At 35.9% G+C, this 12,095-nt stretch overlaps 3 protein-coding genes across 9 annotated transcripts; 2 read left to right on the forward strand and 1 right to left on the reverse strand.

Annotated features, from left to right (window-relative positions):
• The first annotated feature begins 954 nt into the window (after nt 1-954).
• On the forward strand, nt 955-2,894 carry LOC143356762 (uncharacterized protein C19orf47 homolog). 2 transcript variants are annotated; one of them, XM_076792707.1, is made up of 4 exons: nt 955-973; nt 1,291-1,383; nt 1,464-2,522; nt 2,594-2,894. In XM_076792707.1, the coding sequence occupies exons 2-4, from the start codon at nt 1,365-1,367 to the stop codon at nt 2,734-2,736; spliced, it is 1,221 nt and encodes a 406-aa protein (XP_076648822.1). In that variant the 5' UTR covers nt 955-973; nt 1,291-1,364; the 3' UTR covers nt 2,737-2,894. The 2 variants fall into 2 exon arrangements, with proteins under 2 accessions (XP_076648822.1, XP_076648821.1); XM_076792706.1 differs by lacking the exon at nt 955-973 and adding an exon at nt 1,004-1,022.
• A 390-nt stretch (nt 2,895-3,284) lies between these two features.
• On the reverse strand, nt 3,285-6,219 carry LOC143356763 (uncharacterized). Of its 5 annotated transcripts, XM_076792712.1 has the most exons (5): nt 5,313-6,214; nt 4,690-5,231; nt 4,030-4,577; nt 3,772-3,917; nt 3,285-3,677 (listed from the first exon to the last, which is right to left on the reverse strand). In XM_076792712.1, exons 1-2 carry the CDS (start codon nt 5,971-5,973, stop codon nt 4,828-4,830), a joined length of 1,065 nt encoding a protein of 354 aa, XP_076648827.1. In that variant the 5' UTR covers nt 5,974-6,214; the 3' UTR covers nt 3,285-3,677; nt 3,772-3,917; nt 4,030-4,577; nt 4,690-4,827. The 5 variants fall into 5 exon arrangements, with proteins under 5 accessions (XP_076648827.1, XP_076648823.1, XP_076648826.1 ...); XM_076792708.1 differs by having other exon boundaries at nt 4,690-6,219; XM_076792711.1 differs by having other exon boundaries at nt 3,285-3,671; nt 3,735-3,917; nt 4,690-6,219.
• Nucleotides 6,220-6,868: 649 nt separating this feature from the next.
• On the forward strand, nt 6,869-12,085 carry Tmep (Transmembrane endosomal protein). Of its 2 annotated transcripts, none has more exons than XM_076792279.1 (6): nt 6,869-7,288; nt 7,628-7,821; nt 8,464-9,058; nt 9,124-9,359; nt 9,434-9,518; nt 11,003-12,085. In XM_076792279.1, exons 2-6 carry the CDS (start codon nt 7,636-7,638, stop codon nt 11,176-11,178), a joined length of 1,278 nt encoding a protein of 425 aa, XP_076648394.1. In that variant the 5' UTR covers nt 6,869-7,288; nt 7,628-7,635; the 3' UTR covers nt 11,179-12,085. The 2 variants fall into 2 exon arrangements, with proteins under 2 accessions (XP_076648394.1, XP_076648395.1); XM_076792280.1 differs by lacking the exon at nt 11,003-12,085 and adding an exon at nt 9,989-10,781 and having other exon boundaries at nt 6,872-7,288.
• Nucleotides 12,086-12,095: the final 10 nt, after the last annotated feature.

Below are 12,095 nucleotides of genomic sequence, written 5' to 3' on the forward strand. Positions count from 1 at the left end.
ATAGTTGTTATCCACAGAACGATTCGAACGCGGTCTTCGTAACCGCGCAGTTGTATTTGAATTGAGGTCGAAGTTTTTTCACTTGTTCTTTGTGAATCAATTTCTTTTAAACAAATAAATAATAAACAACTTTTCTATTACAGTTTGTTTAAAATTATAATAAATCGTATCGAAAGATTCTTCGAACGTTTCTTTTATTAGTTTATTTACGCATCTGTTGTATCTGTACGAAATTTAATGAAAACGTATATTTGCTAGGAAGGACAATTTTTGTAGATTATTGATCGATTAATGTTTACGTATACTACATAACAAAGATGATTATAATATGAGGCATCAAGAAGCGATGTGATGCGATAAATTAGGGTATTTAAGGTATAAGTGATATGGATTTTATCAATCATTTGAAATCGTATTTTATTATAATTTTGGAACATCAAAGCTGTTCAGAATTCGCTCGCACAGAAAGAGAACGAATTCACCTACTAGTACACGCGTGTACCAATGATGTCGCTGCACGTTGCAACTTCTAAACCATAAAGTATGTATTCTATGAAGATGAGACTGTTACATATTTCAAGAATCAATTCCCAGTGCGCATGCGTCCGTAAGGAGATCCAACGCGCATGCGCACACAAGTTTACGCAGGCGACATCTTACGAGAATATTTATATTGATGATAAAATTCTTGAATATTTATACAAAATGTGTGTACTGTCTATTTTAAATATATAAAAATATTCAGTTACATACGCGGAATGGTAAAAATAATTTTTTTAGTAATATCCAGTGTATTGCAGGTGTTCTACCGCATTGCTTTTCAAATGTTGCCGCGCTGTCCAACGTTTCGATTTTCTCGTAGAGATGTGGCAACACTGTATGCACCTAGGATTCCAAGGTCGTCATTTTGCAAACACGAATCTCAACAGTTCTGTTTGTGTTTTCACCTCTGATACTTCACACCATACGCCGAGTGAGCAACCATTCTAATTTCATTTCTGTATTCGCGTTTGTGTACATAGGTATAAATATACATTATATAGAAATAGACGTGAATAGATCTGAAGCCACAAGCGATGGAATGTCGATATTTATTGTCATTTCCTAAATATATTTTGTAATACTTATTTGAAACACTACAATTAAGTATTTTACAGAATAGATATATGTACTTGAAACAGGCTCGCTCGTTTACGTTTTGATAGATTTTCTTTTTCAAGCGAAATTCTTTTGAGAAAAGCCAAGTTTTATAAAATATGTGATCAGTATCGATGTATTCTCTTTAAACAGTGGATATTTGGTGAGAAAGTTGTTTGGAAGGCGTTCGTCGAGCAAAATACTCGAAATAACCTAACCGGTGTGAAATGGCATCGTCGTTATCAGGTATATTACAATTTCTTTCCGTTACCTTTCTATTTTCGTGGCCTTATTTGGATACGCTCAATTTTATCCTACTTTTACAGCATACTGGGTAAAATTTTTTAAGGGAGCAGGATTTCCCCAAGATGTTGCCACAAAGCATGCTGTTGTATTCTCGAATAATCGCATAAAGCCGGATATGTTGCCAGATTTAGACAAGCCTAGTCTCAAAGAAATGGGAATAACTTTAATGGGAGATATGATCGCGATCTTGAGGTATGCCAAGAAAGTAGTCGAAGAAACAACATGCGAAAGGTTTCTCGTAGACACAGAAGATTCATCCACAAATCAGAAACCAGTTGCTAAAAAAGTGGTAACCAAAGCATCTATCAAAACAGTGGCTTCCAAAGTCAAATCAGATTCTATAGCAACAAAAAAGATCGTAAAAGTTCCAACAAGTTCAGTAAAAAAAAGTGTGATCACTGTAAAAAAACCAGTGTCCACATCCAGCGAGGTAATAATAGATTTTGCTAATCAAAAGAAACAGACAATTCTTAAGAGAAAATTGGAAGAAGAAGACTATGAGAGTAATAATGAAGAGGAATGGAACGGGACAGTGAAAAAGGTCAAATCATTGGACAATAAGGACGATAAAGTGGGCTATACGATAATACTTCCGAAGGGTTCGACATCTAGAAGTCAACAGATTCTTAAGAAGTCTACAGAACAGAAGAGAACTGTTTTCGATAGACTAGGAGATAGTTCTGTAACTAGTACAACAAATCTAGCAGAAACATCGCCGACGTTCAATATCACTGGCATAGGAAAAGATGTTTTGAAAAGATCTGTGAGTGTTTTTAAACGTCTAGGAGATAAAGATGCTCAGAAAGACAGTGCAATGCAAGTAGGTATTCTGAAAAATGGGACAATTAGTTCTGGAATATTAAAACCAAAAAGTATTAGCGGAAGAACCTCTATCATTACAACAAGCAAAGCGGTATCAAAAACCATGGGAACAATGAGAGCTGATCAAGAGGCTACAAGAAAAAGTCTGTCTAATAATGTGTCTCAAGTAGTGAAAACAACTAAAAAAATCTCGTTTAATAGCACATCCCCGGATACCATTAGATCCATAAAATCTAGTGTTACATCTGGAAAATTGGGTAAATACTATGGTTTTTATTATTTCGCATTGTAACTGTTTCTCTAGATTTAATGAGTAACGATTTTTCAGCTTCTGAACGACTGACTTCGATACCTGCAAAAGCACGTTTGGGAACAGTTAGGACGAGTGGTCCGAAACAAGTAACTTTTGATAGAATTACGACAGTGGCACATGTGAAGAAACCGGATGTCTTTAGTCGCCTTGGAATTTGAATACTGTGAATCCCTTTTATTAAAGTAACATGTCTTCGTGGTCGAGATCTTTTTGTACAAAGTTAACTAGTTTCCTACTGCATATAATGTAGAAATATAAGAGATAATTACTATTATTGAACGATGTTAATTAAAGAATGTAATATTAAACATAAAAACGTTTCCAGGAATCTCATTGTTTCCCAGTAATCATGGCTGATACATATGTTCGTTTAAAAATATACATATATTTAATATAGAAATGCAATCATTATTTTATATTCTTAGAAGTGTATAAAAACAATATTTGAAATGCTCTTTTAGTTAAACAAAATATTTGGTATATGCTTCAATTAACATGGGTACAAATGTATGTGAACATATTTTAGTTACAAAAGAATATAAGTATCAATGCATTGTTTATTATTAATAAACAATTTTTTATACAAAATAGTTTATGATTTTTGAGTCCATTTATGAATAAATTTTGATTTGTACGCAGAGACAATCATAAGTTCCAGAGAACTATTGCTACAGATACATAAGTTCGAAATAAATGTACCTAAGTGTCAACATTTGCTTATGTTTTATTACATATAGAAACGATCTTTCTTTGTGTTACAGAAAAATAAAAAAAAAAATTACACATGCTACAACAAAGAGCTAATTCGTTTACACTTCTTTTCCCTGAATAACAAAAACGTATCATAGAATTCTGAATATTTTTCAGTGTAGATATAAACGCGAACGTTTCTACGGAAATTTTCTAAGAAAAAACAAAAGCTTATAAAATCGTGAAGAACTAAAATTCTGGCATTACAAGAGCGCTTTCGACAGATCTACTTTTTTCAAGTAGGTTTTGTTTAACATTCAGATTTTACTCTGAATTACCACGATATACTTGATCAGTGGATGGAATGTTGTTCCATATTGGCAGCTATATCCATAAAATGCAGCTGAAACTGAACCATTGAAAAGATGTTTGCAATACAGTTTTTCACGCAGTGCAGTCATTATACCATTTCAATGAAGAATACTAGCACGTGTTTACTCAACCTGCTCGTTAACGTATGTATTTAATTCGTATAAAAGAAGGGGGTGATCGTGATTCCATGTGCATTTCCCATAAGAAGCTCATCGCATTCACTCCGATCTAATACTCTACGTCGTTAAACCAAGCGCATCAGGAATGCCAGACCGTGCTAAATGAAACAAAAATATTGTATGTTTTATATATACATATATATCGGGTGTATACGTTCGTGATTCAAAGAATATAATTTTTTTTTTTAATCAAAATTATATGTTGCCCACCTTTTCGCATCATCCTTGCTAGTAAACTTCAATGCCAATGTAATTATCCTGGAAAAAGTAAACAGTTACAATTTCAGGGGAAAAGAAGTGGCCCATTGCTTATAGTAAATCAAGTAACTAGCAGTTCTCCAACACGTTAGCGACTACAACTAAACATAATAAAATCTTCTTACAAAAAGGACTTGTATCTCGTTCGATATCATCGCTAATAAATATCAGCGATACAGCCTATTGCAAGAGGTAGTATTATACAATTACATGTGAACAGTTATGATCATTAAAAACATTACCCAGATAGTGAGTCTCATACTTATAAAATAGTTATATACATGTTGACATACATACATAAATATATATTAATATGTACGTGTTAATATATATATATATATGTGCATCCATGTGTCTACATATAGTGCATATATATACACATGTATGTAACATGAATACTAGTTAACGCAACTTTCGCTCCGTAAGGATAATAGTCTTGTGTTGTTGTAAGAACAGTAGGTAGGTAGACCTAGATGGCGATATATATCTTCTTGATATACCTGAAAATACAGAGAATATCTACTACCATTACATACCATTCATGTGCACATATTTACATATTATTCTTTAACATTCTATGAAATGTCTATACTAAGGAACTTTATGTAATACATTGTTCTATTCTTCTTTTATGCTCGTTTCTCCACTGATCAAGAAATACTTTTATGCTCCTCTGTAAAACGTCTGGTCCCTTTTATATGGGACCCATCATCGGATGAGCTTATATCACGATCGATTCCCCCTTCAGTTTTATCCAGAGTTTTTACTGTTTAAATGGCATATGGAACAAAATTCCAAAGATACTTTGTCTGAGTTTAGATGCAGGCATATTCCTGTACTATCTAAATTTTGGGTTGTTTCCTCTTCTGGAAAAAGGTTGGATGTATCATTTAAACTGTCCACAGAATTCAACATTTCATCGCATTTAGGCAGATCTTCAAATATGTCCATGTTGAAAGTAGACAATTGATCGAAATCAAGCCCGATAGTGTCGTCCTTTTTCACATGAATATTAGGAAAGTCTGATTGGGTAATTGGCAACAAATTATCCAAATCTTTTGTATTCTCCATGTAACTATCTCCCGATATCGAGTCTGTTGTGGAAGTTATTATGTTTATTGGGTCCTTCTTTCTTAGATTGCTCTTGACGTCAACTGTAGGGTTATTGAAAATACTATAAGTGTGATCAAAATAAGAATAGGCTGGTCCAATTTTATCAAAATTAGAATCCTTACATGCGGTTTGCTTCTTGGCATTGATACGAGACTCGCTAACTTGGCTTTCAGTGGTACTTTCTTCTGTTAATATGTCATTGTTGACAAACATGTTATTACTTTCGACATTTGCTAGACTCTCCTTTGTATTCGTGTAACATGTACACTTGCGTCGGGTCTCAGTCTCTACCGGGTACTCGGAGGTATGATTCGGATATAACAAATTACCATTTTTTTGCGTGTTCATTTTACGGAGACCCTCATTAATGGTCTTGAGCAGCGCCGTGATGCTTGTGTTATTGTTCAGAACGTTTCTGAGATAAGCCACCTCGCCTGTCAGTCTTTTAATATCGATACCTTGTTTTCTGACGACGTTCACCAAATTTTTATTTTCCTGTTGATAAAACGATAGTTTGCTTTCTATTTTCTCCAAGTACGCTTTCTTTCGGAGCCTGTTCTCGCGAGCCATCAAAGCGTTTCGGTTTAGGCAGGGCCTCTTTGAGGGGCCCCTGCCCCGTTTTCGTGGTTCCGAGACAGTTTCATTCTCGGACACATCAGCTTGTTGCGTGTTTCTTCGAGAATCCCTTAATCTCATATTACACTTCGGCTCGTATGTGTCATCATCATCCTCCTCCGAACTGTCCCAATTGACATTTGTTCCTCCTCGAACTTTTCCAGACATTGTCGCAGGGATACGCACTTGCAATGGCTAGACTGCCGAAACAACACCGTGTTAATGTTACTTTTTTGACTGGTAAATAAATTGCACTTTCACGTTCTGACTAATTGATATATTCCGCTATCAACAACCTCAATACATACGCAATTTTTCTATCCAATTAGGATCACTCCGAAATACGCATATGAAGCAGTTAAGTATGCGCAAGAATGCGTATTGGAGCAGTCAGCGAAATTAAGCCTTTGATTACACACCTCTATCTAGATTCGACTGCGAGTATGCAAGGTTCCCGTGTATAAGAGATTTCTCTCTTGATTCTGTACAAGATAATTTTCCGACCTTTTATTCATTGAAATGTTCTTTATCTTTTTAACTACCTAATCGGTCTTTAAGGCCAAATTTTCATACAACTGATTTGCTTTGAAAAGTGAAAGGGTGGATTTCGAAAGAGTCAGTTCATGAAATCGTGTACATTTGTTGAACAATGTTTTCTACCATTTCAAATATCGCGCTCTCTCCAACGTTTCCAATTTTCTGAAATTCAGTATATTCGTCCTCTTTCATCTAGAGGGCCAGTGTAAAGGATAGAGACGTTAACTTAAAGAAATGGCAACGCTGTCCGTATATAGGTCTAAAATTTCGAGGACGTAAACATAGAAGATGTTGATAGGAGTCTCGTCTCTATAGAAATGCTCCATATCATTGTCGAAGGTCTGCGCAGAATCAAATGCGCAACGGGTGTGGTGGGGGTAGAAAACGTGACGACAGAGAAGTCGCGGAACGCGACGTTGTCGAGGCATTATGGCAATGTAGATGCGGTGAGCGCATGCGTTCGCGATGTTAATTAAAAGAGAACCATAGGAGGGGATTTCGCCTGAAGGAGAAGGGAAAAAGAGATCGTCCATGAGCGTGAAACAAAGAGAGAGCCAAGGGGAAGATTTACGGGTGCAACAGAGAAGAGTATATGGTGGTGGTGGTGAGACCAGTTATATTTTTATTGTCGACTGGCATATTTCGCGAAGCTGGTCTCGCAACTAATGCGTGTTTGACGTATCGTGGAACGAACGTAAAGAGATGCCTGAAAATGTCGGGTAAAAGTGAAACTCGGTGATCCAGGCTGGACGGAAGCAGACAGTGAAGGGAAGTGAATTCGGTGGAATTTATTCCGCGCGTTTATCTCTCGAGAAGGTCACGACCATTCGCGGAAACCGCTGCGTTGGTGGCTGGTTTTAATTGAAAGCGGGGAATCTCGGAGGAGCTCGATCGTGCACAGGTCAGCGCGTTACGGTGCGCGATACGAACGGAAAAAGGAGAACGCGTAAGTACTACGAGAGTTACGTCGACCAAGGGAACGCGCGTATGCTGGAAATCTTGCGAAAAACATCGACGAATGGAGCACGGGTGCGTCCACGGGACGAAATTTCGCGCACGGACCGAGTGTACCCGTTGTTATTGTTGTGCATATATTGATTTTCAACAAGCGACTCGTGTACCCGTTCGACGTTTCTTCTGTGTCACGGGAAAACACGTTATATTCGGTTCGCACGGTTTTCTCCCCTTCGTGACCGTCGCTAAAATGGATTCATACGACGCCCACGATTACCTTAACTCCGAACTTGTTATTGTTTATCATATCGCAACACTGACTTTTCTTTAGATCGAAATATGACTAGCACTATGGCAACAGAACCGTCTACTATTGTCAAGTTCTTGGTAGATGGGATGACAACCACCACTGTCACCACGTTTTCCAAGGAGGAGGAACCAACGCCGATATTCTTGCAGACAAAAGCTGCTCAAATTATCGCTGGCACATCCGTTTGGTTCGCTCTGTTCATAACGTGTCAACAGGTACTTCAAAACAATACAGTACAAGTCAGAAATACACAACCCACCAATATTTCAATACTTTTAACAGTTTACGAAAAAGTTTTGCTAATATGCTACTTTAGATTAATCTAGAACACAGTTTAAATTAATGAAAAGAAAGCATCGTGACATTTTAATGCACATGATGGAAGTGGCAAGATAAAAACAATGAGGTACTAGATTTCAAGTGTTTCATCAGTACACAAAGTTTTATCATTACAATTATCTTGCCAACACTGTAGTTATTTATTCTTAGGACTGACATCTTTAGATAGCAGTTTTCTTATAATTCTAGTTAAACGTATTAATTTCAATGAACTTACAGATTTGTCTTTTTGAAATTCTCTTCGGTAAAGAAAAGTGCAATTTGCTTATATGAAAAATTTACAATTTGACTGCGGATCTTTACACAAAATAAAAATTTGTTAAATCAGTTATAAAAAACAGAAATCAAGTAAAAATATATTTTCTCTTTTAATATGTCAAAAATAGTGCAATAGTTTTGCATTTCACTCAGTTTTGTCCTAAATGCATCAAATCCACAGTCTATTTATGATACACACTATACATGTGTACTCGATCGTGTTGTAGAATAGACATATGATCGTTTCGGTATTTTTGTAGATTTTCCAACACCTGAGGTGGTATACCAATCCGACAGAACAGAGATGGATAGTGAGGATTCTGTTCATAGTCCCAATATACGCAACACACTCTTGGGTCTCTCTAGTATTTTTTAACAGTGAAAGTTATTATGTTTATTTCTTCACTGTACGAGACTGTTACGAAGCATTTGTTATATATAACTTTTTGTCTTTATGCTACGAGTACCTGGGAGGTGAAGGAAACATTATGTCCGAGATACGGGGCAAACCTATTCGCTCCAATTGCCTATACGGAACATGTTGCCTAGTTGGGAAAACGTACACTATCGGCTTTCTTAGATTTTGCAAGCAAGCCACCTTGCAGTTTTGCTTGGTGAAACCAGTGATGGCATTTGTCATCATATTCCTTCAAGCATTTGGACATTACAGAGATGGGGATTGGTCTCCGGATGGGGGCTATATTTATATAACTATAATTTACAATATCAGCGTGTCCCTTGCGCTTTATGGACTTTTCCTCTTCTACTTTGCTACAAGAGACCTGTTGACGCCGTTCGAACCTGTTTTAAAATTTTGTACCGTCAAGAGCGTTATCTTCCTCTCGTTCTGGCAAGGTAATATTCAGAATTTTCCGAGATTTTTCTATCTCCCGATCGCGAATTAATTTCTATTCTTTTAGGAGTTTTGCTGGCTATTCTCGAGAAAGCCAATGTAATTTCGCCTATTACCTTAGGCCAGTCGACCAGTGCAGGCACAGTATCTGCTGGTTACCAAAACTTTTTGATTTGCATTGAAATGTTGTTCGCCGCTATAGCTTTGCGTTACGCGTTTCCTTACCAAGTATATTCGGCTGGTTGTGTAACGGATTCAAGAGGAAGAAGCGTAACGATGCAAAGTATTAGCAGCAGTCTAAAGGTATTAACGGTTCGATTAGTAGTCGTATTCAAAATCGAAAAAGACGAATTCATTTTAATACGATTCTTTCGCAGGAAACTATGAATCCAAAAGACATAATGACTGATGCCATTCACAATTTCCATCCACAGTATCAACAATACACCCAGTACAGTTCTGGTATGTATGATTAACTCTTTTTGCAAGATGTCTGTTTTAATGAATATTGCCTTTGAGATTCTTTTTTCTACTTTATGTTTCTTAATTGGTATATTTTCATATAGCATGACGTAGCGAATGACAAAATCTAAAATCATCTATATTTCATTTCGTACATTTATATCTTTTTTCTTTGAATTTCTTTATACTCCGCAAATATTGATGAAAGAAAGACAGGAAGATTGAATCTAACATTTAACAACTTTTACGAATGTTTCATCCGAATTTAAACGAAGTAAACAATTTCGAGTATAGTTCACTGCTCATTGCTGTAGTCCTGATTTAAAAGATTGCCAATACTTGCGAGTTACGAGCAAAGTTGCGACGAGGCGACTCTATAACAGAAAAGATTATTTCTACTGTAATATCAGTTTACACGTGCCAGTTAGGGATAAATTCTTTGAAGGCACTTCCTTTTTATTATTTTTCAGACGTTAATACCAACTTGCCGTATGAAAAACTATGAGAGTGCGAGGCATCAGTTTTTTAATTACAAGAAATTGGACGTCAGGCATTTATACAATTTAAACGAAGATTGAAAAATTCTTAATGCTCTAACTATAGTTTCATAAAACTAATATTACAGATTTACTTGATGTTTTAAGTTCGAATGAAGTTGCAGGGTGGGCAAAGAGTTCTCTGCTCAAATTATGATTTAAGGTTTATATTAAAAATCCTGTATACGTATATACTTATATGCATACACACACACATATATATATAATACATATAATACATAAGCATACGATTCCATCATTTTGCAATTAACGAAATCTACTGTACAATAGAAATTAAGCACTTAACCACAGGAGCACTTAGAGTACAGTGTAATTTCATAGGAAAATTTTGCTTTTTTTTTTAAATAAACGTAGAAGACAAATGATAATGACAGCAGTATATTGCAATTAAATATCATTTTAAACGATAGACAAGGAGTAATCGAAGAACATAGTATTATCTTGTAATTCCTTGATTTGTACTTTGGAAAGAAGATTGGCATGTGAACATGATCGATCGTGTTTAATTTAGTATTACTCATTTAGTATTATATTTTGATTCTGTTTTTCTCGTGTCTATTATTTATGCCTTCTCGATGGTTTCTGCCAGAATTTGAAAATTCAACTTAACGATTCTATTGCATATGCATGTTCGTTTGGTAGCATTGTGTTACGCGTACGTTCATTGTAATGATGTTATGAGAATAAAAAATGCTGTAGTATATCATGCAGTGTGTACACAAAAATTTTGCCCGATTGCATACGACAAAAAAAAAAGAAAGAAAGACAAAAAAGACATTGTGCATATAATCTCGCGCATTGATGCAGCCTAGAGAGACAGGATAAATTTACGCATGATTGTTTTGCTAATTCGCTGAGTGATCGATGTATCCCATTAGTCACGGTTTTGCCGGCGATAATACATACGTGATGTAATGTAACAATCAGGAGCGCCCAAAGGACAACGTGGTATGCGGATATCCAGCTTTGATCCAGACGATCCGCAGAATATGCCAATTCCTCCGCCGCAAAGACGACACACTTCTCACCAACGTGTTGCGACCATCTCTCAAAATTATAACGAGAAAACCATGCTGTTGAGCAGCGACGATGAGTTCCAATAAATGTCACAAGAGATGAGAAAAGAAGCAACACGGGGAAAAGAAAGAGAAACGGAACTGAGAATCGCATTTACAACAGAGAAAAACTGAAAAGCTAAATGCGAGCACGCCACGCTCTCTCACGCTGGACTTTCGTGAAATTACAAAAATCTAACCGGTCTCGAGGAAACGCAACATACACCATTGAAAATTGATTGTACATCATTAGGTAGGAACTTAACTCGCTCACGAAAAACAAACAGCAGATAGATACAAAAAAAAAAAAGGAAAAGGAAAAAGTAACAAATTGTGCGTGATGTGAAGGGAAACGATTCCATCATGCTGTAATAGTTCCATAATCCATGTTAATATATGTATTACGTTACATCATGTAAACATAGCATAGAAGATATTTATTTTAATATGCTGAACATATTTAAGGCAGTCCTACCTATAGAGGTGGCTCTACTATAATAATACTATTCTTTGTTTCACGGAACGGTTTACGTTTCTTAAATGGGGGAGGATTGTACAGTACTTAAATATCTGAATACTCACAAATACGTTGCCGCATTATTTACCGTAGTTAATTGATATTTTTACACTCTGACTCTAACATCGCGTATACGTTTTTACATCGATATTCCCAGTCTGAACGGAAATCAATGTAATTTCGCCGACGGAGAACACTAATTTCATTGGGATATACACCGGGAAAGATACTTCTGATTCTTGCACGCGTCCGGGGAAAAAAAAAATATATATATATACATAAATATATATCTGAGCCACAAAAATCTTTGCGTCCTAGATTAAAGAATTAATGAGTGTATATATCGTTACAATAGAATGTATTTAATAATGCAAAAATTAAAGATTTTTTTTTCTTCAATGTATTTATTTTATTCGAATATAAGTATTTGATGTTCAATGTTCTACGC

The sequence above is a fragment of the Halictus rubicundus genome, chromosome 8 (genome assembly GCF_050948215.1).
Source record: "Halictus rubicundus isolate RS-2024b chromosome 8, iyHalRubi1_principal, whole genome shotgun sequence".
Lineage (NCBI taxonomy): Eukaryota > Metazoa > Arthropoda > Insecta > Hymenoptera > Halictidae > Halictus > Halictus rubicundus.

Excerpts from the sequence above, each read along its gene's own strand:
- LOC143356762 (XM_076792707.1), top strand. Across the intron at positions 2,523-2,593 it reads TGTTACATCTGGAAAATTGG|CTTCTGAACGACTGACTTCG; the intron begins GTAAATACTATG and ends ACGATTTTTCAG.
- LOC143356763 (XM_076792708.1), bottom strand. The coding sequence starts at position 5,973 with ATGTCTGGAAAAGTTCGAGGAGGAACAAATGTCAATTGGGACAGTTCG.
- Tmep (XM_076792279.1), top strand. The coding sequence starts at position 7,636 with ATGACTAGCACTATGGCAACAGAACCGTCTACTATTGTCAAGTTCTTG. Across the intron at positions 9,360-9,433 it reads GTATTAGCAGCAGTCTAAAG|GAAACTATGAATCCAAAAGA; the intron begins GTATTAACGGTT and ends ATTCTTTCGCAG. Across the intron at positions 9,519-11,002 it reads ATACACCCAGTACAGTTCTG|GAGCGCCCAAAGGACAACGT; the intron begins GTATGTATGATT and ends TGTAACAATCAG.